The 27,790-nt window shown below is 39.7% G+C and overlaps 1 protein-coding gene across 1 annotated transcript in view; it reads left to right on the top strand.

Annotated features, from left to right (window-relative positions):
- The window catches only part of CLINT1 (clathrin interactor 1), a 49,930-nt gene extending 22,801 nt beyond the window's left edge, over window positions 1–27,129 (top strand). Inside the window, exons 2-12 of the mRNA XM_065849172.2 lie at window positions 2,019–2,123; window positions 3,155–3,251; window positions 4,722–4,830; window positions 5,713–5,877; window positions 9,740–9,914; window positions 14,900–15,143; window positions 15,637–15,718; window positions 19,589–19,666; window positions 23,712–24,007; window positions 24,717–24,921; window positions 25,370–27,129. Of these exons, the coding sequence (XP_065705244.1) occupies window positions 2,019–2,123; window positions 3,155–3,251; window positions 4,722–4,830; window positions 5,713–5,877; window positions 9,740–9,914; window positions 14,900–15,143; window positions 15,637–15,718; window positions 19,589–19,666; window positions 23,712–24,007; window positions 24,717–24,921; window positions 25,370–25,710 (1,897 nt within the window). The 3' untranslated portion in view covers window positions 25,711–27,129. The remainder of the gene's footprint in view (window positions 1–2,018; window positions 2,124–3,154; window positions 3,252–4,721; window positions 4,831–5,712; window positions 5,878–9,739; window positions 9,915–14,899; window positions 15,144–15,636; window positions 15,719–19,588; window positions 19,667–23,711; window positions 24,008–24,716; window positions 24,922–25,369) is intronic.
- Window positions 27,130–27,790: the final 661 nt, after the last annotated feature.

The raw sequence follows: 27,790 nt of genomic DNA on the forward strand, positions 1-27,790 counted from the left end.
TTCTTACAGTAAGCTTGCATCTTTTCATGCCTTTTCCAGTCTTAAATTCTTTGCTCGAAGAAATGGAGGAAATACTTCGTTTTATGCTTCCCCCCAACTCCCCATCACGTCTCACACAAGTGCTTCAAGAGGGGTTATAACAACAACCAACCTTTGGATCCGGACAAGGCACCACTGTGCTGAAAGCTGCAAAGCACTTGAGCCTGGAGCTTTGGGCTTGTGTGTTTGGGGTTGTTTTCTTTTCTCTTTTAACATTCCGTGCATACGGCAGATAAAGATGGGATTAGTTTACGTTTGCATGTATGGTAAAGAAAATGGCAGAAACAGAAGCTTGAGGTGCATTTGGCATGAATGAATTTATAAAACCTTCATTGCTGTTGTTCATAATTATTGCTGTGTTCCTACATGCTTTTTTTTAATATATAGATGGGTGCTGTTAGCTTGCTGATTATTTATTCAGTCATGTAGCTTATACTCTTTTTAGACACAAAGTTGAATAAAAGCAATACACCCGAATCCAACAGCAGGAACTCTCACGGTGAGAATCGAAGATTGAGTCCAGGAATTTTATTCTGTTTTAACAATTACGTTCTGTGTCCTCCTTTGGACTTCAAGGGATCTCATTCTTGTTTCTGCTGTTCATGACTCCAAGTTCCAAGACCTTTGCTGTCCTTATGCCGAATAAAATGGAAGGGATATAGCTCAAGCACAGCTCTGTGCCAGCTCCTGCGTGGACAGCGGGATGACTATCCAGCATTTTGCTTTTTCTCCTAGTCCTTTCAGGTTCAGAGGTTTTTAAGCAGCAAACGCCTTCTCCACATTGTAGTAGAAGATCATTAGATCTTTCCTACAATTTACTTAATTGAACTTTATGGGATGGTTTTTGTTGAACCCAGTCATTTAGAGGGTTTTTTCGGCTTCTGAAACCTGTTCTATGATTAAGCGAACTGTCAAACTTTAGCTACAGCAGCTGTAAACACCTTATTTCAAATACACTGGAAAGTAGGTGGGGAAAGCAGAGGCCACTAGGTTTCCTTTGACTGATGTTTTTGTTATTATCATTCTATGGTATATTGCTCCATAACTAGAGAGCTGTTTCTCAAGCATTCCTCGTATGAATTATGTTTTGAGCCTGCTTGCTCACCTTAAAATATAAGGAAAATCATTGTGTTATTGAATGTATCCAGATGCTTTTAGGGGCACAAAGGAGGTTGCTGGACTTTAAGGTTACCGGTCTGAGAGATTAATTTAAAACAAACAAACAAAACACACACATTGACTATTTTAATATAACTGATATGCAAAAACCTGCTTCATTTTCCAAGTTGCATTTCTCTCTGAACTCCCGTAGAGACAACCTGAGCTCCTTACAGTATATTTGCATTGCTTTAGTCATAATCCAGAGTGCTCTGCAGCTTTTCTTGTGTGCTGTTTTCCCTCAATTAAATAAATTCAAGCTAGGAAACAGACTTTCCAGTGACTCATGTCTCCCTTACCTCACTCTTGTTTGTGAGGTTTTTTTCTTTTCATTTATTTTTTTGCAAGCTCCTGTTTGGTACCGATATTCTCGAGTTTCTCTTGTAGCACTCATCATTTGGGGGGGGGTGGAATCTGCCGCTGATTGAGTTATAAAGCCTCTTGCAAATCCCTGTACACTGTACAAAGCTGTAAGCAAACCCCGTCTGGTTGGGGAAGCTCTCCGCTTGGAATCTAGTGCTTGGGTTTGGATTTTCATTTGACCCAAAGCCGTTTTTACTGGATTGAATCCAGCTGTAATGTAATCCCTGCTTTCTCACCTGTATTCTTGCAGACTAATAGAATAGTAAAGCCTTCTTAATGATAACTTAAGTGTGTTATATGGTGTCCTCAGGGTAACTTCGGCACTAAAGATGTTTTCTTTCCCATGCTGTAGAGGTATCTCATTAAGTGAGATACACACACTAGTGTCATTATTAAGTTTTCATGTGTTTCTCAGTTTTGATGCTAATCTTCATGTGTGTTAATTTTTTCCTTTGCAGCACCAATGTGGTTATGAATTATTCAGAAATTGAGTCTAAGGTTCGAGAAGCAACCAATGATGATCCATGGGGACCTTCGGGGCAACTCATGGGAGAGATTGCCAAGTAAGTGATAATTTGGCTCAGTGATGAAGAAAAAGAAAAGTGTGAGACCTGGACAGGCTGGAAAGTTGGGCAGGGTAAAATTTAATGAAATATAACAAGGGCAAGTGTAGAGTCCTGCATCTGGGTAGGAACAACCCCAGGTTCCAGTATAAATTGGGGAATGACCTATTAGAGAGCAGTGTAGGGGAAAGGGACCTGGGGGTCCTGGTGGACAGCAGGGTGACCATGAGCCAGCACTGGGCCCTTGTGGCCAGGAAGTCCAGTGGTACCTGGGGTGGGTTAGAAGGGGGTGATCAGTAGGTCAGAGAGGTTCTCCTGCCCCTCTGCTCTGCCCTGGTGAGACCACACCTGGAATATTGTGTCCAGTTGTGGCCCCTCAGTTCCAGAAGGACAGGGAACTGCTGGAGAGGGTCCAGCGCAGCCACCAAGATGCTGAAGGGAGTGGAGCATCTCCCGTGTGAGGAAAGGCTGAGGGAGTTGGGGCTCTGGAGCTGGAGAAGAGGAGACTGAGGGGGGACTCATTCATGTTTACAGATATCTAAAGGGTGAGTGTCAGGAGGATGGAGCCAGGCTTTTCTTGGTGGCGACCAATGATAGGACAAGGGGTAATGGGTTGAAACTGGAACACAAGAGGTTCCACTTAAATTGGAGAAGAAACTTCTTCTCAGTAAGGGTGACAGAACACTGGAACTTTTTTTTCCTGTTAAAATGAGTTTGGAAGTTGCATGTTTGACCAGATGCAACGGGTATTAGGGTATTCATGTAAATAATTATTTTTTTTATAAACTAGAGGAGGTTCTTTTACTGCCTCAGATTTTTAGAATTGCTTTTTTTTTTTTTTCTTTTGAAGTACTGGTATGTAAATTACTCTATAGATTAAGAAATAGGGATGGCTTTTTCCCTTGTAATGCCATGTGATGTGAATGGGCTTAGATCAAGCCTGCCATCTACTGTCAGCCCTGAATTTAACAAGCTCTTCTGGCAAACCGTGGAGAATAGCATTTCTTCCCTCCTTTTGTTTAATTCTTTAGGGCTACGTTTATGTATGAACAGTTCCCAGAACTCATGAACATGCTTTGGACTCGAATGCTGAAAGACAATAAAAAGAACTGGAGGAGAGTTTATAAGGTGTGTATGTTTACGAGCTGGATGTGTTCCAGACTTTGTGTTGCTCTACGAAGGACATAATGCTTGTTGCCAGTATAATGTTCTGATGTAGGTCCTGTTTAGATACTGCTATATCACTTACTCCACTAACAGCCTATATTTTTTTCATAACTAAATCCTTATAATTCCATTACTGAAGGCAAAGATGTCTTTCAAATGCTGTATATGAAAGAACCCCACAAAATTCCTGTTTTTAGAAGTGTGTCTGAGATGCTACCTAACAAATGTAATAGAGCGACTACATTTTGCCGATGTTCAAGTATTGGAGTAGCTTTCACGTTTTGAACCTACCCAAAGGAGTTGTGGTACGTGGTGAAAAGCAGATGCCAAGTTATTGTGCTGTCAGGAAAATGTTTTTGAAGGAATTTAAGAATACCTGAAATAAAATGGAAACTAATCTTAATTTTCTGCCAACTCATAAATCTCTAAAACTGGTAGGTTAGCTTTGAGTGGACCAAATTGTCTTGCAGATCTTATCATATGAGGCTTTTATGTCCTAGTTGTGTTTTGGAAAAATAACCGAATCATTTGCATTTTTCTTGTCTTTGGCTAATTAGCACAACACAGAAACTTTTTGCTTAAGATTATATCATGCTGCACTTAAAGTCTTGTTCGATGTTCACTGAATTATGCAAATATAACCTCATTTTTTGGAACTGACATCTTAGACCAGCTTATATTTTGTTTTTCTTGATGCCAGGATTGTAACAAGACAGAATTAATTCTAAGGCATGGTTTGTGCTTTTCACAGGTGCTTGATGTTTTGTATTCATAGTAATTGTTTTCCCTGAAGTACAATATAAATTAATATTTAATGCTATCACACATAGCTACTTAATGTTATAAAGACTGCTTGGAATTGCTTATCGGGTTTGGATAGGTTGAAATATAATGACAGCTTTAGCTGATAAAGGCACTGCTTTGGAGAAACATAACAAATTGCAATAAAGTACTATTTAAACTTCATTTTTTTTGTCGCTTGCTTAAAATTGTCCTGAAATGCAGTTTTGTGTCTCCATTGCATCCTGCAGAAGGCTCCTAGAGTTTTTGTAGGAGTGAATTTTCAGTGGAAAACATCAGAACAAAAAGAGGGGGAAGAAAATGCTTCATTTAGCAGGGTTAACTCTTTGTCTTTAATTGTTACTGCTATCTTTTAGAATAAGCAGGAGCTGATGAAGGTAACTGCTTGTGATTTAGTAATAACAGAATAGTTTGACAAATACAGTTTTGATATTCTAAAGAAGAAAAGGTGCATGTGGGGAAAACATGGGAGTTTTTTTGTGTGAACTCATAAGCATTTATTTAAAAGGGGGAAGTCTTATTATTTACTAATTTAGGGAGGGGGGAAGGTTTGGTTCTCTATTGCCTTTTTTTTTTTAAAAAAAAAGAGCTTTTGTTCATGCAATCATAAGGTGCTTTGTATTTTTATAGTCGTTGCTGCTCCTAGCTTACCTCATAAGGAATGGATCAGAGCGTGTTGTTACAAGTGCCAGAGAACACATTTATGATTTGCGATCCCTGGAAAATTACCACTTTGTAGGTGAGCAATAGAAAAATCTTATAAGCAAATTAAAACAGTAGTTGGAGTTGTCAGTCACCTGAACCAGCTTAGAAGCTTCCCCAGTCTAATTAGAATGTGACTGTTGCCAGTTGTGTGAAGAGTGCAGAATCCAAGACGTGGGGCCCTAGAGTATTAATTAGTGAAGACAAGAACTTGCAGAAAAGACTGGCTAATAACAACAGAACCAACACAACATGAGTGTTCGGGTTTATATTAAAATATGCACTAGAGACTGGTCCCCTGTGGTGTCCGTAAAGGAATAGCTTTAATCATATGGGAAGAAAAGGTTAGAGCTCCAAAACACACACATCTGTTTGAAGCTGGGGTTTTTTCCTCCCACCAAATAATATTTACAGTGCAAAGGCAGCAAGGCCAGTGTGTGTTTTGAATGTGAAAAAGGCTGGGAAAGGAGCACGTTTAGCTTGTAGTACATCCCAACAGAAAGTGGTTTCTCAAAATCCAGTTTTGCGTTAAGACTGAGTTCTTGCAATTAAACTTGCAAAAACTGTACTGGAAAGACTGAGGAAAAGGGCTTATATATCAAAGGGTTAAAATTGTTCAAGTGGAGAATATCATTTCTGTCTCAGCCTTTATTAATGTTTTCAATGTTTCAGCAGCAGTCAGGTGTTTCTAAATACACCATTCAGGGAAAATTATGAAAGGATCAAAATGTGTGTTGAAATAAAATCCTTGGTCATTTTTAAATAAATACAATGGACCTCAGTGGCCTTGATCTTTATCTGACTGCTGTGGTCATAATTCAGATTTTCTATCAGTTTACTCAGTATTGCCGCCTCTAATTTATTTTATCCTTTCCCCCTCTCTTCCATCCATTGTCTGTATCCTGCGTTACCTACACAGATGAAAATGGCAAAGACCAAGGTATAAACATACGCCAGAAGGTAAAAGAAATGGTTGAATTTGCTCAAGATGATGATCGACTTCGAGAAGAGAGGAAGAAAGCAAAGAAGAACAAAGACAAATACGTTGGGGTTTCTTCGGACAGTGTTGGAGGGTTCAGATACAGTGAGTATGAGGCTTTCTTCACCAAGGACTGACAATCTCGACTTTTCATTTCGCTTAGATAACACAATTTAAGGCATTTCTAAAATACTCCTTTTGATGCTTTTTCTTCATATTTCTTTAACTGTCAGTGCTACTATTAAAAAAGAAATCTTGCCCATTTTCCCCCACATAGAAATTTAATTACTTGAAAAATCTTTAAGTTAGTCTTTTTTAGATAATAACTAACTAGAAGCTTACACAAATGACATTAATGCGTTGGCGTAGCCAAAACTAGCTGTCTAGTTTTCATCCATAGGCAGAGTCTCATTGTGAAATGAATGGTGCTGTAGCAGAAGCAGATAAATAAATGCTCTTGTAAGTCAGGGTTTCTTAGTATTACCAGAAAATAGTAATGGTACTTTCTACCTACCACAGCACAAGAGTTGCTATACCTACTCCTGCCACCCTCCTTTAGAGCTGTTGGTTAATTTGGGTTGTTTGGGTGGAACAATGTAGATATTGTAACACCATTAGACTTTGTTTTCCCAAGTAATACTCTTTGGACACGTGAAAGATATCTGTGGGTTATCTGTACGGATTCTGATGTCTGATATTATAGAAGTACCTTGTAAGTGATAGTGCTTATACTTCAGGCATTTTCCAACACAGTTGTTACTGTCTCAGTGTGTGTTTAAAATCTGGTTTGATGAGTGCTGTAGATCCCATGTGCTTTTTGAGGGGCTCCCGGGGGTAATACCCAGTTTGCTGTGTGTAGACACACTGAGCTTGCACAGCACAGCACACCCATATGCAGGCTGGAAATGTGATGCACCAGTGTTCATCCCTAAATCCCGGGGAACTGCAGAAGCCAGTGAAGAGGTCGTAATTAACACCAGAAAGAAACTTATAACATTTTTGTTTGAAAAACCCCACAACAACAACAAAGACGCACTATATTTTAAACATGCATTTTGCATATTTAAAAAGATCCATGTGAAGGGTCAGTTGGTCACTTACACCCTCATAAAAAAAAATATCAAAAAACCTGCCATTAGATTCTCAAAAATCAAAATTCCACAAAACTAAAGAATCCAGCCATCATGAATCTGAGCCATCATGTACAAGGTGCCAGCCCTATATCTGCCTTGGGTTTGATACCTGCAGTAGGACCTTCATTATTAAGGTCCTTTATTTAAAAAGATACACACGTGAAACAAAAAAATACAAAGGAAACAAAATAATCCCAATGCTGCTGACAGGTAGTCTGATGTATCTTTGCATCTGGAAATAAATTTCACCAGTTTTGCTGCAGCAAATCTTGTTCTTTGTGTGTGCAATGAGTTCTTTCAGGCTATTTGCGTCTTCAGAGTAGTGCGTTGTAAGATCTTGGCCTTAAAGATGTCATTTGTCATTAGAGAGGATGCAGTGTTCCCTGGTAGCCCGATTAGATAAAGGCACACGACCCGTACGAGGTTCTGCTCATCCAGCGTGCAGCTTCCCCTGCTTCTTGGTCCCACCACAGAGTGCAGCAGGGATCCGAGCTCGAGCTGGATTTATGTCTGATGTGTCCCAGCATGTCTGTGATTCAGCTGTTACTCTTGAGATGTTTATCCATGTTTTCTTTGGCCTGAGTAAATCCTTGGCTGCTTTTATTAGGGGATGAGTCCCAAAGTCACAATGGCACAAGGCTCTGGTTTGGTGGAGTTGGTGACTTCTTTGAGAGAAGGGTTCGGTGTATGGTCTGAGTAGCAACTGTGCAGGGCTTGAACTTCACCCTGTCCCTCTCTGGTGCTCTGTATGTTTTTTACCCCTCTTCACTGTGCGATTTGCTCTGTGGTTTTGACAAATTACTTTTTCATGTTCCTCTATTCTCCCTTTTCGTATGCAGAATGGTTGAAAATCTATATCCTTGGCATGCTACATCTTCTTTTATTATATTCCTTAAGGCTTTTGCTACCTGCCTGGAATTCTGGCAATTCTCTTTATAGGAAATGCTTATGAGTCATTGCATTTGTACTTTAAGTACATGTCCCCCTGTTCTTTCATTGAGCTTATCTTTTGACTTGCTCTCTAGAGTCGTGATCTACCCCTGGATGCCAGGGAGAAGCTTTTTCTCTGTATGCAGTTTTCATTTGAGCCTTTTAATTTAAAGGACTATCTTCTCTGTCTTGTATTTGATTTTGATGGGGAAGGGTTTTTAATTATCCCTTCATTTGTTGAATAAAGTGGAAAAAAAACCCCACCAACGTTCTAGCAGCACAAAACAAACTTGCTCTCAGGTCACACTTCTAATCTAAAAGATTCTTGTTATTTATGTATAAAATACTTGTATTTTCCTTAGTTCTTGTTGTCCTGAAATACCGAGCTCTCAGGTTTTCTTATTTATTTTAAAATTGCTGTCGCATAAGGAAACCTTCTAATAGAATCTACGTTAAGATGTTTTTTGGAGCCTGACATAAACTGAAATAAGGCCAGTTTATTCTCCTGCAAAATTTAGCAGTGGTACATTTCTTAGCAATTTCTCCTTTTCCAAAGATAAAGATCTCACTGAATATAATATCTCATTGCGTTCTACCACGTTCTCTACTTTGAAAAAGTTTGTCTGCACTTCATGGATCTAAACAAATATCATGGGAGACTTGGCACTTACCTCTTCAATAAGAAAATATATCCTGTGATAAATGGTATTATTGGACAGATGCAACTCGAATTTTGAACCTTGTAGTACCGGCCTCCATTATTTTCTTTTTATTAAAATAGCTGAACTTAATACATCTAGAGCATGATGTGAGCTACAATATAATTTGTATGTAACTTGAAGTAATGAACGTTTCACCATTCTTCACTTCCGCTGCTCAGTTTTGCTCAGCTGGAGTAAAAATTTGGTGTTTCACACATTTCAATACTACAAAAACAGTAGTTTTGTGTCTGGTGGCCCAAAATTGAAAATGTTTGTCTAAAAGTGTTTTCTAGAAACTGAGTTACATTGGGTTGTTTTATCTACCTGTATTTTCAGCAGAAGGTCTGACATAAGGGCACGGTACAAGTTAGGAAAGTGCGCTTTGCTGCTGATTGTTAAATCTTTGTTCAAATTTAAGTGTTGTTTTTTTCTTTTAAATTAAATTCAGATTGGCTGACTGTGTATGAATAAACCCAGGCTTAAGCTTTTTAAACTTTCTTATTGAGATTGTACAGCAAATGTACTTATTTAAAGTAAAACTCTCAACGGTTTTTAAGCTGAGATGCCAGTATGGTAGTCTTGAATACTTGATTAGAAGGAAAGATGATTTTGATTGCTTGATAGTAGTGTTTAGTAAAGATGTCGAGGGTACTCAATGGCTGCTGGAAAGGTGAGTTGTTTCATCTCTTTAAAAGGATTTTTAGTCGTGCATTGCACACTTAATGTCTTTCAGTATTCCAGAGCTATGCTTTTATGTGTCCATGGATGTCAGCCTATTCAAAACCCATCACTTTACCTCTGAGCACACAGCTTGGCCAAGAGTGGAAGTTGATGCGCTAAGTGACTGCTACAAAACCAGCACATCCCATTTCTGATAAGCTCTTATGCAGCCAGGGTTGATTGTGCCCCTTGTGCTTCTTCCGCAGAGTCCAACACTGGCCTGATGTGCATTAAAATTGTGTTGCTGTCACAAACAAAAGTCTTTGAATCTGCATTCCTGCCACTTAATGATTTGGGTTACCTGCTGTGCCTTGCTGTAATGGTGTTGATTCAGCACTGTGGGAGCTTTCAGTTTGCTTTGAAAACTTGTAAAGTTTTTGTATAGAAGGCAGGGGGGCTTGAGAGACATTCCAAAAAGACCGCAGGCGTTGATTTCTTTTCCCAGTTATCTTTAGTGTTTCTTATCTTGATGCTTTTACACAGGTGAAAGATACGATCCTGAGCCCAAGTCAAAATGGGATGAAGAATGGGATAAAAAACCAGCTTTTCCATTCAGCGACAAGTTAGGTGAACTAAGTGACAAAATTGGAAGCACGATCGACGATACCATCAGCAAGTTCCGAAGGAAAGATAGAGAAGACTCTCCAGAAAGGTGCAGGTACTAGAATTATTTTAACATGAATTTATTCTGTGAAATTGCTATTATGAAGCTCTTTGATGTTGCTGATCATTAGTTACAATACTCTGCCATTCTTCTTGTCTGTATGGAAGCATTTTGGGCTTCATTATTTGCTTCCTGGACTTCTTATGCAGCTCTTCCTGGCCTTGGGGAATAATGTAGCTCTGTCAACAGGTGACTGCTCTTGGCTGCCTCCCGTTACTGCCTGTGGCTTAGATAACTGCTGGCAAAGCAGGGAATTGGGCTGAAATTTCCTAAACTTTTTCTCAGCAATTCAGTGGTCTTCCTTGCGCCAGCGTACTGGAGACTGCCACTTAATGCTGCAGTTACTCCAAATGCTGAAATGCTGAAGAAGATGATGTAAAATTACTTAGACCTACCTTGCCACGTTGATTCTTCCAGCTGATCTCAGGAAGAACAGACTGCAGATGACTTATTAATAAGTCAGTTTCAGTTGAACATTCTCAAGAAACTTGTATTTGACATCTGGCTGTTAAATTGTTTTCAGTAAGGAAGAAAACCTGCCCTGCTTTGCCTGCAGAAAGACCTTTCCATACATCACACTTCAACAGGTGCATTGAATTTTATTGTCTGGAGATCAGATTTGTACTTAACAGAATCTGAAAATGCTATAGAGAAAGTACTGAAGTATATTGAAATAATTCCCTTTTGGGAAACAAAATTCAGATTTGCACTGAGATTTGATTAATAATTTTACAGAAATATCTTCAGATGCAGTCACACATTTTTATATTTATGTGTATAGAAATACACATGCAGATATTACAAAACTCAAGCAATTTTGCACAGAAACAAAAATAATGATAATGGTAGTATTTCCGAGGAAAAGGCAATATGGACTTCTTGCTAGGGCATTAATAAATCATAAACATGGTGTTCTTTGCACTCATCAGGGTTCCGTCTCAGAACTTACTATCAATAGGCCACAAAGGGAAGGGATCAGAAGAAAAGTAAACAGTTTCAGATGAAACAATGGTGCATTGTCGTGTGCTTTTCTGTACTTACCTTTCAAAAGCAGCTTGTCACACGCGGTCTGTGAAGCTCACTGTCCGCACGCCATGTAGAGGATGTACAGTAAACATGTTTTTAATCTTATCTCCTTTGCTTTCTTTCCAAATGGCTCCTGGTCTCTTGCTTGTGCCGGTGTAAAGTCTTGCACCTTCCAGTGTATTACAGTCCTTTCCATGCTCTAATCTTTATAAAAAGTAACTTATTTTGAGGACTTGTTCGCTGTACGTCTCTACCCCAAGTTACATGGATCTTTTTCTTTGGCTAATACATTTTTCGTTTACATTTTGCTCTTGTAATCCTTGTCTGTTCTTTATTTTTCTTGCATTTTTTGCTAAATGTTGGGTGTGATACTCATCTTAAAATTTGTGAAAGAAACAAACTCAGGTCTTGAAATAAAAGTAGGATTTTGGGGGACATACATGAGCAAAAACCAGTTTGGTAGTTGCAGGTTATCCTGCCGTAAGGAGGAGTCCAGGTTGCAGCAGCGTGGCTGCTCTTGCATTGCTACCAGCCTGAAATTCCCTTTTGGCTTCTCTTGCCATGGTGATTAAGCAACACGGAAGGGATTTCATCAGTGTTGAAAGAAAGGGGGGTTTCTTTCTGCAGAAGGCATCAAAAGACCTAAGACAACCGAACTCAAGGTTATAGAATATCTATTTATACTTAGGGATACTGCAAATACAAACCTTATAATTCATGCCATATTAACAGAATACGATATTTTGTGGGAAGTTAAATATTGAAATTGAAACAAACATTAAATTTTAATTATCATGTGACTTAAGCTCACAACAGCATAACATTGTAAATGCTTCATGAAATCCATGCATTTCTGTGTCTTTACACAGAAGAAGCCTGCACAAATTTCCTAGTTTATTTGTGGCCCACTGCTATATAACAACATTGAATTAAGTTGCTATTTCCCCTGGAAAAGTGACTAAATGGTGATACTTGCTCAGCTGGCAAATCTGCTGTTGTATGTTCTATTGTTTCTATCTTAATAGCTTTATAAATCATTACTACTCCAGTACTGTAGAAGCCAATAAAGGTCTTGAAGCACAAAGAATAAATGTGACTTAAGCATTTTCACCTTGATTAATGGAATTTGGCTGACACCATCTTTATCTCCAGTATCCGCACCAGAAGAACTTGGCCAGACTTCTGGATTTGTGGGTCTACTTGCAAAACTTGTAGTTTGCATAGAAGAAAAAAAGAAATGCTTGAATTAACCAAGAAGAGTTGAAGCTGTGATGTAGGTGGCTGGAGTTGACAGTAGATTCCAGTGAAACCGCAGCTCACACAGCTGACTCTGGAGAAGCCTCGTCTGCCTTTTTCTTCCTCTTTAGAAAGAAAATTTGAGTACTGCTGTTGGGGAATTGGATTCGTTTTATCCAGTAATATATCCCCTTGGAAGTAGAGGTGACCAGAAACAATACCCCATGGGGTGCGCAGACCGCTGTTGTTCTTTCATAGTTCTTGTTAGAACTTGACTTAAGCAAATAAACCAGTTGTTGCCCTGAGTCTGGCCTCAGATGCTGAAGTTCTGTTTTCTAAACGAGCTGTAGATATACAGAGGTTATTCTGAAACACTATGCTTTTTTCATAAGAGTTCTTAAAACTCTGTCAAGCCTTGTTTGTCCAGTATTCAGAAAGGTTGATGCAGGTAAGAGAATAGAAAGGAAGCAAAACCCGTAGTAGACCTACACAAGGGTGCAACAGCCGTGCTAAAAGGCAACTCCTGTGTGTGTAAAGGATTATTTTTGTAGTAGGGTATAATGCAGGTAGTGTTAAAGTCCCAGTAAACTTTTTTAATTGTCTTAAAGAATGTTCAGGAGAAAAAACAAACACACTAGAAAAAACTTATGGCAAAGACAAAGAGCATATATCCATACTTTGTCTTCCGGAAGTTGGAACCATGTACTACTTTTGCAGAAGTTTGGGGTTTGTTTTTAGTCATTTGGTACAATGCTAGCTATAACTTTTGTTTTTAAGTTCCTTCGGCAATTCTCAGATGAAGCACTGCAATTTCACTCTTCCAAGCACAGTAAACACACTTAAAGGGAACATTAATTTGTAATATTTCTCCTTTTTTGTTAATGTGACCATTAAAGAAAAATACAAACAGATCTCCTGAGACAGTTTGGAAGCAGTGCAGATTGTCATGGAAAATGGAATATTGTAATATTTGTCCTGCTTTCTGGCATGTCGGTTTAACTTCTTTTCTAAAAAGCTTTTAGACATTTATTTTGCTGTAGATCACCAAAGACCTATTCTTTTTCATTCTTACATTAGTGAGGTTGGTCTGTACTGGTTCTGTAGCAGTAGCACCCTTGACCAAACCTTGATGGTTGTCAATCACTTAGCCCACAGACCATGTATATGGACTGGACGGGCTCTGTAGTGATGACAAGAAAGATTTTGCAGCCGGCTTGAAGAGCCTGAGCCGTAGTTGTGATTGTCCTGGTCTTCAACACGTGTCTAAAAGGCAACTTCGTCCACGATCTTCTGAGGCTTTTAGGGTGGATGTGCCACGTGTGCTGTGCTAATGTGCAGATCAGGCTTCTCTGGGGGCTTGTGTTAAAATCCCGATGTCACAAATGAAAATGTGGGTAGCGGTCCCCAGGGTGTTTGCGCGTGTAGGGAGCCCGGCGGCAGAAATCAAAGCTGGGCCAGTTGACCTGTTGTTGTGAGACAGGGTTGAAGTGCCTTGGAAGGACAATGGTACCTGGTGCCATTGGAGTTCGCTTGTCCCTGTAAGGCTGGTTCTCACAAATGCCGGTAGTTGCTGGGTTGACCGGCCACTAGGTTATTTTTCTTTTAAAAATAAAAAGTTTAAAAGGAGTGAGTGTTCATATTCCCTGATGTTAATGGATGGAGCCATCCCCAGCTGTGAGCAGGTGATGTGCACAGAGGAAATGACACACACAGCGTATTCCGAACAGCCCACTGTTGTTAACAGAGAACAAAGGCTGCCCTGTTGGAGTATACCACACTTGCTGGCACATTCCCATTGACAAAGGGACAGCCTTTCTTAAATTTTGTGGGTTTAGTATCTTAATGCATTATTAAAATATGAAAACCTTCCACTTTCAACTATGTTGCTAAGGGAATTACTATTTCAAAATACGTTTCAATGTATTTAAGCTTTCTCTGTGGCAATTTTCACAGTTACGTACAAATCCTATCTTGATGGTAACAGGCAGTATGACTGGTGGGGGCAATTGCCTTGTTTGTGAAATACTTAAACTATAAAAGTGGAAGATGTAAACAAATTAAACAGATATTATGCAGTGACATCTAAAAAGTTTCTACCTAAAAAAGTGACACTTGTGTTCTTTTACATTGTAAGAATAAATGTGTGTTCTCTGATAGAAACTGAATGGCATCTTTGCATTGCATAATTCTGTAAACATTCTTCTTCCACAAACCTTTTAAAGGATGTAAAAGCCTGTTTATGCGGAAAGGGAAACGAGATGAAATAGGAATGGAGTTCTTGAAACCTGAAAGGTAGTACCTGTATTTGGTTCGCTGCTTTCTGTCTCTCGGCATAAGCGCTGAGCAGAGCTGCCAACTGAACTTCCTCTTGCTGAAGTGTTACATAACGTGTGGGGGAGTTCCTGTCAGAGGGTAATTAAACGTGCTGGATTTAAACACTGATTTCCTATTATCCTCTGCTGTGGACTTGCAGTTGATGTTTCACAAAATAACTTGCTTTTCTTCATCGCTTTTGTACAATAGGTGCAATGCTGTGTTAGCTAGATGCGTTACGTAAGGGTAAAATTTCTCAAATGGAGGAAGAAGCAGTGTTTTTATTACGAACCATTGCTATAAGGAGCTACAGTAACCAAAACTCTTGTGGGTTAAGCCACATATCCACTCAAGTAACTGAGGAGTCCATCACAAATGATATTCTATTGCTTTTGTTTTTCTAGTGACAGCGATGAGGAAAAATCGAGAAGAGGTAAATCTCCCAAAGCTGAATTTAAAGATGAAGAGGAGACTGTGACAACGAAACACATTCATATTACACAAGCTACAGAAACTACCACCACCACCAGACACAAACGCACAGCAAATCCTTCAAAAACCATTGACTTGGGAGCAGCAGCACATTATACAGGGGATAAAGCAAGTCCGGAGCAGAATGCTGCTGCTCACGCTGCCCAACCTGCAAAGGTGAGACAGTAAAACATGACATTGGAAACTCTTTTCTTTAGTTCTCTGAGACACTTTATAGTACAATATTTGTTAAGCAGCCTTCAAGGAACTTCAAAAATGTTTACTTGGGGTTTTCAAAGGCTGTGGAACAGTTTAATTATAATTGTGTGATTGCTTTAAGATGTAGAATTTTTAAAATATATTCGTTACTATGTTTTACTTTCTTCAGGAAAGTAAAACGAAGATCTAGGCCTGAAGTGTGAAGGATTCTCTGAACCTGCACACTTATTGAAAAGTTATCAAATTCATCAGTTATCATAAAAAACCTGAGCCAGTATTTGATTTTAAATGTAACCAGGTTCCAGTGATTGTTGACTTCAAAGATAAGTCTGCCATCACTCCAAAGCAAAAGAAAACAATCCAAAAAAGCCCTCCAGAAAACCCAGACTACTTAAAGTCATTCAGGATAAGTGGTTACATTATCAGATCTGTTGTGTAATTTATTCTGCAGGCTTCTGTACCCTCTGGCAGCAAGTCATCTAACGACCTGGTTGACCTGTTGTTCGATGGAGCCAGCCAGCCAGTCCCAACAGGTAGGTACATTTTGGTTTGATTTTCTTAGTGTGTATTTCACACCAATTCTGAGGATGAGCTTGTTTGATGTTACGTGGATGTAACAGATAAAATGAGAAATGAATACTGAAAAACTTTGGAGCTGTCTGGAACCTTTTGTAACAATGTACTCTATGTGCGATTGCATGGGACTAATAAATGGTAGCAGCACAAAGATTAACTGCCAGATCAGTCTGTCAGAAGCTGTGTTTGTAATGCGGTTATTCATAATTAACTCTAAAAGCAAGTGCAATCCATTCACATTCAAGCATTTCTTATAGTGCCATTCAAAGGCCAGGCGCCTACATGATCTTCATATAAGCTTTCATCTAAAGCATATGGCAGACTTGTTTCTTTACCTCATTTTAGCTTGGCACTACCATGGAATAGGAAAAGGACTTTCAGGCACTTGTGGACTGATGGAGAGTTTGAGAGCAGAATTTTTGCTTAAGGATCACTTTGAATAGCGAGTAAAATTCGAGAATGTGCATTTTCATAGATAGAAACTTTCCATGTAACCTTTCTCCATTATAAACAAGCAACTTCTCTTACTATATATGGGATCACCTTGACATTATTTGTAGACGTGTATGTGTGTATCTTTGGGCCAACAGATACTCAGCTCCAGTCTTTGTTTTAAAGACAATGTAAAACCACAGAGACTGTGCCAAAAAAAGGCAGTTCAGTGGCTGAAAGCACACGGGTGTGACAAAGTGAACGCATTCGTGCATGTGTAAAATCTACTCTTACCTCTGCCCAAGATTGTGCCACTTGTAGCGGGAACCCCTGTAATATGTCACACTAGGGATTGTTATTATAATATATAATGAGTACTGTCCGCCACACGGTTCCTTTCATCACTGGGCTACCGAAGTGATAACCTGTGTAAGTAGTTAATAGGAGGGAAATTTTCATGGTAATTTAGTATGAGAAAGCTGAGTCTTCTCTTTCTTATTTTGGGTAGATCTTTAAAACTTCACGCTCTTTTATTTTTTGGGAAAGTAGGTAAGTTTATATGTCTGTTCTGAAATGTGTTAATTCCTAATGGTTAAGAAATTAAATTAATTTCATGCATCTGTTCTTCTGTGCACAAATGCCCCCACATTTTAGGAACAACTTATTTTGCGTTATTTTGTTAACTTCATCTACAAAGGTGCTCGTTGTACATTGGCATTACCACAATTCCTGTGGAATTTGAAGATCCTGCGTCAGAACCACTACCCCGAATCAACACTGAAATATCTCCTATCCAGTTCTTATGGGAGGAGAGATTAGAGCCTTTTTTGGTTTTATTTATATACAGATGTGGATGTTTTTATTTCTATGTATAAAAATAAAATCACAGTGAGAATACATTTCAACTTCAGCTTGAGCCTTCCCGTATTTTGAAGGGAACTATGGCAGCTTCCGTATTACAGTGTATTTGAATATTTCCTCAGTTTGGCTCTTTGCTGTAGCAAACCTTTCTTCTTTTTGCCTTTTTTTCTTCTTATCCAAAGCAGCGTTTCGAAATGGTGTTGAGAGGAGGCGTGTTACCAGCTGCTCCTGCTCAATAACCTCTTTGCTGACCTGGGAAGGCAGATGGAAAGGGTTCATTTGAGGACAGCTCACGTTGAGCAGATCAGCACTGTCCTTCCTGTGCAGGTCACTTGTTCTGCCCACTGCTCCCCCCAGCACAGGGTGCGGGGACATTCCCAGTGTCAGGACATGGGGACAGAGTCAAACGTGGCCTTTGGTCTGTGCTGTGAAGGAGCCGCCAGGGAAGTTGTGTGAATTCAGGGAACTCAACATTTGCTTATCTTTGTGTTTTGTTTTCAGATGCAGGAGGATGGTTGGTGAGGCTTGGGGGGGTGACACATCACTTAAGCAACACAGTTTGTATATGAGGGGGGCAGCTGGTTGCCATGAAGGGACAATATGTTTGAGAAGGCGTTGAATCTGTGGTGAGGCCTGCTGGCGGCATCTTTTTGATGTTACTGGAGATGAGTGTCTTTAATCTTAGCTGGTGATACCTTTCTTTAGAGAGTTACCGCATTCAGCTTTTGCTGGACCTTGATGTTTCATTTAAAAACAAACAATAGAGGTAGAGGAGAAGTTGACTGAAAATGTTAAGGGGTTATTTCAGGTTTAAACCTAGTTCTGTTTTTAAAATGAAATTAATCCCTAGATACTTTGAACAGCCCAGGGATAAGAGGTGTAGCATGAGAGCATTGATTCTTTATTTTGAGGATCTGGTTGAGCATATGTCATCTGCGTTGTTCATTCTGCATATAAATCCTCAAGCCATTAACCTGTTCTGAACTCTGTAAGGACACAAGGTGAAAAACAATTATTTGAAAATGTTCTTTGCAGTGGGCAGAATAAACATGATCAGAACAGTTTTCAGCTTGATAGTTCACTGGCTCCTCTTACCCTTTTTCCTTCTCAGGTTGCAGTCAGTATAAAACTTGTACATAAACATATGTAAGGTGCTTAGTAGATCACTTCACAACTTGTGTTGAAGAAATTTCTTCACTTTGTGTGAAATCTTCTCCCTCTTGAAAAGGTGGTAAAAGGATTTCGGTAGTGCTATATTTTTGAAAATTCAAAGAGACCATCCTCGTGTTCCCTTCTCGTATTTTATATATCATATGCTACATGCTCAGCACGAAAAGACGTTTCCCCTTGGAAGAACAGTCGCCTTCCTGGCAACGTCTACAGTAAAATAACATTAAAAAGAAATACAAGTACACATGTATCAGAAAGGGAATGGTTCCTTTTATTACTGCTAGCCATTTATTAAAAAGGAGATGGTTCTAGTTTAATTAACCCAGTTGAGAGCAGCAGATGGGGCAGAATGTCTTGCAGCGATAAGACAATTCAGAAATGGTACCAGATGTTGGAAGCTGTCCCTGGTGGTGTTTGAGTGCAGCACAGATGTTCCAGTCCCACCTGGCTGGTTTCTAAGCACTGCAGGCGAAGCAGCTGTGATGTAACCTATATAATGTACGCATAACACTAAAAGCAAAATAATTGAACTGCTGCAGCTCCTTTTAAGGGTGGGACTGCTTGGAGGTGAAATCTTTGAGGACAAACAAATAAGGTCAACACCTTAGCTTCCTCAGGTCAGTGCAATATCTACTTAAAAGCAATAGCAAGGATAATTTGATTATTTCCTTTTTGTAAACTGTTTATTTTATTAAAAAAGGCAGATTTCCAGTATGGTTCTTAAGTCTTTCTGGTTTTACATCTTGGCTGTATTTTTTTTTTTTTAGTGAAAATTTGTTACTATGCTGTATTCAGCAGTTAATAATTCATGTGCTGTATGCAAACGTCTGGTTGGAAAACTTAATGTTCCTGCGGTAGAAAAGAAGCAAACTTATAAAAAAATTAACAAAAAAGCAAGCTCTGTCCTTGAAATCCCAGTTCAAATCATTACAGAATCATTCATGCTTTAAGTAACACAAAAACTAAATATAAGGGAACATGTTATTTTTCACAGTAAGCATAATAAATCAACTTTTTTTTACAATAAGAATATTTGGCTTTTATATGTAACACTTCCAAAGCTTTAATTTTACAAGCTGCCAAACTAGTAGCATCTCTCACTAGCAAAAACCTTGTTAACCTTTTAGAGATAGCAAAGTCTTGAGCCTTTTAGTCCTTCCCTAGGAAAACACAATTACAAGCTCTGCAAGACAGTTGGAAGTAATCCAGTTGATTGTTGCTCAGGCTGGTGTAATTACAGTGTGATGGTGAACGGGAAAAACAATGTCCAGCACAGAACAGCTTTCCTTCATCAGCCCGCGTGCGGTTGTTGCAGTGGATCTTTACACAACCCTCTAACAGCGTTTGGCTCCTTCTGTTTCTAGGTGGATCAACTGACCCGTTTGGAGGATTTGCTGATTTTAGTTCAGCTGCTGCTTCAGCAAGTTTCCCGCCATCACAAGGTAGGATTAATTTACAGATTGAAATGCTAGTTAAGGGCAGAAAGAAGGGAAGAGACACCACATGGCATTATTGAAAATCGCTTCCCTTTCCACGGCAAACTGGATTTATGTAACTGGACCACAAGTGCTATATTGAGTAAGGAGGGTCTCTACAATCCAGCACAGCACGTCTCATCGAACCTGAAACTTTTCATGGGCTTTATTTCAGAAAAATGTTAGTAGGAATTACAAATATCCCTGTTCATCTAGTAATATAAGCATATAATAAGACTCAAAGCATAGCTCCAAGTCTAATTCTGAAATGCACTGAAATCAGATGCAACTTCTGGAGAGGAAAAGTAAAACCTGAAATAAGTGTGGGTCCAAATGCTGGCTGAAGAGCACTCACCAACAATTTAAAAAAGAGCCCAGCGTGTCCCACTTTTGCAGTGGTGGGCAAGGAGCTGTTTTAATTGGAGTTCTACCATGATGAATGCTTCAAGAAGACAGTATTTGTGTTTCCAGAATGATTGGAAAATTGGCTGTAGCAATAAGACCATTCAGATTAATAATCACTGTAGTCCTCCCAGTGTTTCATGTAAGGTTATTCAACTATTTCATTTGCAATAAAAAGCATTTAGTTTTCTAATATTTCAACTAACAGTTTTCAGGTTTTTCCAGTACAGGTAGGTATTAATTATTAAGAAAAAAAAATATTAGCTGCTCTGGTATGGCATAATGAGGGGAGCCTGAGACAGGCTCTTTCCAAAGCTTCCAGTGGTGTCTGGGTTACTAGTGGAAGGCTCATACGCTGGAGAGGGATTTAGCCAAGCTGTGTCTTCCACACACAGCACAACCTCGCTGACGGCCGTTGAAGTTGCACATACGCATTTGTGGGACGAAGCTGACCAACGCTTTATTTCAGCTTGGCTAAATAACAATTTGTCACGGTCTCTTTCCCTTTTTGGCGAAGCCTGTTAAATAAAAGATACCCAGATCTTACTTAAGTCAGGCACAAACAAGTCCCTGCCCGTCACAAGAGCAGGATTTTAGTAACGCTTGTTGGGACAGCACTCTGGTTTGCCCTGGGTGCGTGGTGTGCGGTTCTGAGCTGTCGGGTGTCCGGACAGCTGGCTGGTGCATGCACAGTCATTTTGTCTGCAAATACACAAGCTTCCCCTCTACTCTGCCCTGGTGAGACCACATCTGGAATATTGTGTCCAGTTCTGGGCCCCTCAGTTCCAGAAGGACAGGGAACTGCTGGAGAGAGTCCAGCGCAGGGCAACAAAGATGATGGAGTGGAGCATCTCCTGTGTGAGGAAAGGCTGAGGGAGCTGGGGCTTTTTAGCTTGGAGAAGAGGAGACTGAGGGGTGACCTCATTAATGTTTACAGATATCTAAAGGGTGAGTGTCAGGAGGATGGAGCCAGGCTCTTCTCGGTGACAGCCAATGATAGGACAAGGGGTAATGGGTTGAGACTGGAACACAAAAGGTTCCACTTAAATTTGAGAAGACACTTCTTTTCAGTAAGGGTGACAGAACATGGACCAGGCTGCCCAGGGAGGTTGTGGAGTCTCCTTCTCTGCAGACATTCAAACCCGCCTGGACACCTTCCTGTGGAACCTCAGCTGGGTGTTCCTGTTCTGGCAGGGGGATTGGACTGAATGAGCTCTTGAGATCCTTCCAATCCCTGACATTCTGTGATTCTAGACATGGCCACTGTCTGAAAAACTTTTCCCTTAAAATTGGACTGAAAAACATATGTCCTGGGAAGCTCCCTGAAGCGACTGGCTTCCTTCTGTTGGAGAGTTCTTGGGAGCCAGACAGGCCAGTGCTGCAAACAGCCACGGAGTGGAGGGAGCTCCTGGCTGCCTCTTGGGCAGTTGATCTGGGCAGCAGTGCTGTTGGTGACTGGGGGTTCTCACCAAGGGGGTGGGATTAAGTCAAGAATAAGAGAAGAATAGCAAAGAGGTTGATCAGCAAACCTGCCTGTGAGCCAGCTTGATTCAGCATGTTTAGATCTCTTCCTTTATGTTGCTGTGTTGGGAAAACTAGTACAGGGCATGGATTAGTTAATACACCTTTAATCTGCTTGGCCGGAAAGAACTGCTCTGATGGGTTTTTTTAAAACAGGCTTTCTTAGTCAAAACCAAGTTGTTTTGCAAGTACAAAGCTGCCTACTATGCAAATAATTTGTGTGTTAATACAGTCTAAATTGATACAATCCTTTATCTGCATTAACATGATTAATCTATTCCAATCACCATTATGCAAGGGACAAGGAGTCCTGTGAAATGATTAATCATTCCTGAACAGCGTAAGCCCCTCTAGAAATCTTTTCCTTTTTGATTAATCATCTTTGAAGTTCTACTGAAGGGGCAAAACCTTATCCCTTTTACCCCCACTTCCATTATTGGCGCCCAGTGCACAGGTCTGAACGCAGAAGGAGCACACTCAGCATTTACTTATCTATCAGGAATATTTAAAGTAGGTTTTAATATTTAATATGTAATACTAATTGAAACATTCTAGTAGAGCCCTTCTTTGTGAGGGAGATCAAAGCAAATGTTCCAGTAAGGCCCTAAGCTAATGAATATTTGTCCACTTTGTGCACTGAAGTTGTTGGCAATACTTGGGTTTTGTGAACAGATTTACTCTCCTACTATTTTTTAAATTCCAGTGTATTGTTAAAGACAAAGACAACTGAAGGTGGAAGGTGGTTGTTGATAAATATTTACATGGAACTGGAAACTGGCGCTGGATTCATGTACTCCAGCTTTACTGTTTGAGTTTTCATTTGCTCATCTAAATAAACTGAAGGGATGATTTCACTGCTTGCTGGAACTCAGAGTTCATTGCATATGGCAGTGACATTGCTTGTAGCTGCAGTACCAGAAGTCTATCAGTGACATACTCAAAATCTGATCCATATGATGGCCCAAACTTGGAACAAGATTCACTGTGTAACAACAAGAGCTATTTAAATGGCATTGCTTTATTTTTAGCATCTCCTGTAGATGTTTTTGTAAGCGTTTCTTCCCCTATCACTCCTGTGAAGTAACCCTTTAATAGAAAACATGTGGTTTTTAAGGGAGATAACATCTCCTCCCATTTGGCTCTAAGGTTATGACACATTCTCAGTTCACTGGTTTGTGTCTCTGGACATCTATGATCCTGAAATAGCCGCCCTTGCAGTTGTCTACAAACAGCTCATACTGTTTGGCTCTTCACCGTAGGATACAGAGAGCGCTGTAACTTGTTGCGTTTTCACTTAAGTGCTTGTCTGGAAAAAAAACGGTCTATTGAAATGAAACAAAGTTTAAGTGATCAACTAAGATTTCAGCAAAGCTTCTGCTGAGGGAATTGTTAGATCTAAGATTGAATTTCAGCTTCAAGTCAAGGCTTTCAGATGTAGAAAGCTTAATGTGTTTCACTTGAGCACTTTGTGGGATGGGAAGAAATTATTCCTTATCACCTCAAATAAGAATTCCCTGGCAACCTGCTTGCAAAGTTTTGGTTTTTATTCCCATCAGCATTGTTTTATACAAGAGCTACTAGTTGTATATAAACAATTTTTGAAGTAGTTGTGTTTGTTTTATCATGACGGTATTTGCTTTATCAAGTGGCTCATTCCTGACAACTGTTCTCTCAGAAAACACCAGATAACTGAGATTAAAAACTTGATAAATCTTATCAAAGTTTTGGGTGGTGTTTTGACTAGAGTCTCCAATCTCCCCCTAAGTGATCTTTTGGTCATGTTTCTACTAAAGAATACCTGTCCCCACTCATCTCGCATCCACAGGTGATGTTATCAAACATCCTTCTTGTTTCTGTGCATGGGTGTTTCATATTCCTTTTACTACCTTGTTAAAATTGTTGGAATATTCATGAGGGGAGTGATGTCCAGATGGAGGTTCTACCTGCAGATGTTAATGTGGACGGACACAGATCAGCTCTCATTTGTTTCAGTTCGTGGAATATGGCATTTGTTCAGTGCCTTTCTCTGACTCTTCTGCCTTTCTTTTCTCTTGTCTTCCTCCCTCCTGCGCTGTTGCCTTTTCTTCAGGTGCAGCAACAAGTGGAAATGGAGACTTTGGTGACTGGAGTGCCTTCAACCAAGCTTCTCCTTGTCCCAGTGCTTCAGCTGGAGACCTCTTCAGCAGCACGGCACAGCAGCCATCTATGGAGCTCTTCAATAGCTCGCAGCCGTCATCTGGCCAGCCTCCAACTGCTTCAGATTCTACTGATCTCTTTGATTTGATGGGTCCCTCTCAGACAACCATGACCGCTTCACAAAGTATGAATTTCGCTATGATGAACTTCAATGCTGTGGGCATCAGTTTACCCATGTCGAGGTCACAGGTATGCTGCTATTTGTACAGCTGGCTAACGACCTTCCTCAATTAATCTTTTGCCTTCTCCTTAATCACCATTTTGGGAATTAATCCATTCCACTCCTGGAGTGTCTACTTACTCACTCCAATATTGTGATCAGCATTCTGTAAGAAATTGTCTGAAAATGTTTGCATAGCCTCCTACAAAGAAAAAAGGTGTCGAAAGTTCTTGAAAAGCCTCCTTTTATAAGCTGGTCCTCCCTGAGATGATCTTCATTGTTCTGTGGAGTGTTGCTGCTTTGTTGGGGAAAACAAGGTTGATGATATTTTAAACCTTAAAGCCATCCTGCACAGAATCTTACAGGTTTCCAGCCTCAAGTAGATGGAGGTGAGGACTGGTCTGTGCTTCAGTGGGGAGTGGTTTTGGAAACCAGAACAGGCCAGCTTGGTGTTCAGACGAAAAAAAATCAGTATTAGAGTTCAAAACTTGACTGCAGGTGATCCCTGTCATTCTACATGTTCAATGAGAGCTTGATATTAGTGCTTACAAAATGCTCTTTTAACCCGTTTTAGTGGCATAACAGCACGTGGCAACACTGCTTTGGAAGAGCTGATTCGTGGCTAAGATCTCATTAGCTTTTTATTGTATTCTGTGGAAAAATTCATGCTTGTTGTTCAGTCCTGATGCTTATTGATAAATTGTTTGAAGTAGATACCAATAAACTTTTCTTTTTTAGCCTCTGCAAAATGTGAACACTATGATGCCGAAGTCTAATCCTCTTTATAATGCAAGCACAGAGGTGGTGCAGAAGAACGCAAGCAAAACTCTACCCTCAACTTGGTCAGATCCCAGTGTAAATATCAGTTTGGACAATTTAGTGCCTGGGATGCAGCCTTCCAAACCCCAGCAGCCATCACTTAATACCATGATGCAGCAACAAAGTAAGTGCTTATTGCGCTGTTCTGCGCAACACTGAGCCCTGTCCTGGAGACAGAGTATTCTGTCAGTTACTGTTTTCCTGTGTTTTGTCATCATTTCTTATGCAACTGTGATGGTTCTGACACAAGTGGGATTTTCTAAATGGAGACCAATGTGCGAGGAGGCTTGTGTCCGTATATGTGTTTACTGGAGATCTGCTGTATCTTGATTTCAGGCTTCCTAATCTAAGATTTCTCTAGAATATACATAGTAGCATGTATTGTTATAAAATGCTATTTCAAAGTTTTATCAAAGTTTTCTGAGCCTTCACACAGAGAGCAGAGAAATGAGTGAAATAGCCACATTTTGGGCCATCATATCTTTGTTCACAGCAGTTGCCACAGAAGTTTCTTAAATACACCTTCAGCATCAGGTCGCGACTCACGATTTTTTGCATCCTCCTTTTGGCAGATATGCAACAACCTGTGAATGTCATGACTCAAAACTTTGCAGCCGTCAACCTCAATCCTCAGCCCAACATGATGCCTGTTCGACCCCAGACAAGCCCGTTGGGGATGGGAATGCCCAATGTGATGTTGGGTACGATGGGGATGGCGCCCATGGGCCCCTCGCCCATGATGAAACAGGGAGTGATGGGAATGAACATGAACACGGGAGTGCCGGCGACTGGAATGGGTTTGATGGGCACAATAGGAATGGGGGTACCCAATATCGCTATGACCCCCCTGACTCCTGGGACTATACAACCCAAGCAAGATGCCTTTGCAAATTTTGCCAATTTTAGCAAATAAAGATTGTAAAATAAATAAATAAAATGAAATTAAAATAAAATAAATGGGCAGACTGAATGAAGGATTTTTAGCTGCACAAATAGAGCTGGGGAAGGGATGGAAAACACCGATCAATACTTTTTGTTTTTTCTTTATCAGTTCAAGTGTCTACATAAAGAACCAAAAGCTATTTTCTAAGTGTTGAAATAACTCGTGTTTGAATTCCAGAGGGGCGAAAGGTTCTTCTAAGGAATGTGTTAGATGATTTTGCAACATAATTTGTATCGAGACCTTCCAAAAAAACCTTTCCTATGTAGAAGAACCAATTTTAACTTTGAGACTTGATGGAAGACTGGAGTGGGAGCTGGGTAGAAATGTTTGAATCTAATTTTATACTTTTTGTTTTCTTGAAGAGCTTGACTTTCTTTTCCCCCCTCTCCCTGATTGCTTGGTCATAATTGGATCATTCCTTTTACTACCACTGAGTCCACAATTGAAGTCACTCAATTACTATGATCAGTTTTTTATAAGAATATATATTTTTGTCCAAAAATGGCTTACATATGTGATTATGGCTAATTCAAAGGGACCTGGAATGTATATATACTTTTGCTAATGTTCCAGCCACACTGCTCTATTACCCAAATTTTTATTGTAAAAACCCTCTCTCGGCAATTTGGTGATCAGCAGATTTTTGGGGTCCTATCATGCTTCTGTTAGTACTGATATCCAGTGCAGGTCTGGGAGAAGCTTTAGCCAAGACTGCTGGAAGGTTTCCTTTCAGAAAACTCCAGAAAATGCACTTTCTTGCAGTTCTTTTACAGTGGCACTTTGCATCCTTTGGACCACCAGGATCCCAACGGAGCCGCTGGGTTAGGGCATTGGGATCCACTGGTTTAGGGCATTGGCAGCAGGCAAAACGCAAAAAGAAGTATTTATTTTCTGCGTCGTTACAAAAAATAACAGGGTGGATTACACTGATGTAAATCTCTAACCCTACCTAATCCAACAGCATTGGATCTTAGCTTTTCTACAACATTTGGTGATTCTTTTGTGTAAATATGGCATTAGCAGCTGTGGAATCCAATAGAGGAGTAAAATATATATATATTAATAAAGGAAACCTGTAGCAGTCAAAGATTTTACTGATTTACTGAAAACAAAAGAATGAATTACGGTTTGGGGAGTTTTTGGTTTTCCTTCTGTAATTCTGCATTTAAGTTGACATGAATCATGGTTCTAGAATCTGGAATACAAAGATGTTATATTCACAAGCTGGGAATATGGGTAAGAATAAGCACTATACTATAGGTATGAAATTTATTGCCTCCCTTTTCTTATGTTGAATTTCTTTTTTTATTATTAAATTGATAAAACTTTGTTTCCATTGTATTCATAATGTTCTGTTATACATAACATTAAAATGTTCATTAAAATCAATGTTGGGCTGCTTTTCCTTTCATTCCATTTGACATTTATGAGAGCATTTGGGAAAAAAAATAATTATAATTTGGGCAAAGTAATTTTTATAAATAATTTAAAATTGTTTAATGACTTCTTATCTGAAGCCTTTCCTATCTGGCTCTACTGTTAGGAATTAAAAATGAAGCAGGCAAGATATCCTGACCCGCTCCAGCCTTGCTAATGCTCCATCTACAACATTTCTAATTAGGCAGAAATTCATGTACTTCAGCTAAGTGGTAATGAAAAGTGATTCATTTGCTGAATAAGAGATGAGAGTGAGTGTAATTAGCTGACTGCGGTTTTTAATCTTTCAACAATTCAATGTGTTTAAATTAGTTTCAAAGAATAGGAGCTTTCAAGTGTTGTTACATCAAAGTAATCAAGGCAGGCTTGAACGGCTGAGGAAGAGAGATCGCTCTGGTTCCCGTGCTGAAGCCTTTAAACTTATTTCGAATAATCATCTTCAAAACCTCCAGTTCTAACAGATTGAAAGATTCAAACTGGTTCAGTATGTGCAAATTGTGGTGGGAGGAAAGCTCGTTCCTGGGGTGGTAAATGGGTGGCAAGGAAACCCAAACCTAAACCATGTTGCTGACAGGTGCAGCGCTTCGCGGTGGTCTTGAAGGTTTTCTGATGA

The sequence above is a fragment of the Patagioenas fasciata genome, chromosome 14 (genome assembly GCF_037038585.1).
Source record: "Patagioenas fasciata isolate bPatFas1 chromosome 14, bPatFas1.hap1, whole genome shotgun sequence".
In the NCBI taxonomy this organism is placed as follows: Eukaryota; Metazoa; Chordata; class Aves; order Columbiformes; family Columbidae; genus Patagioenas; species Patagioenas fasciata.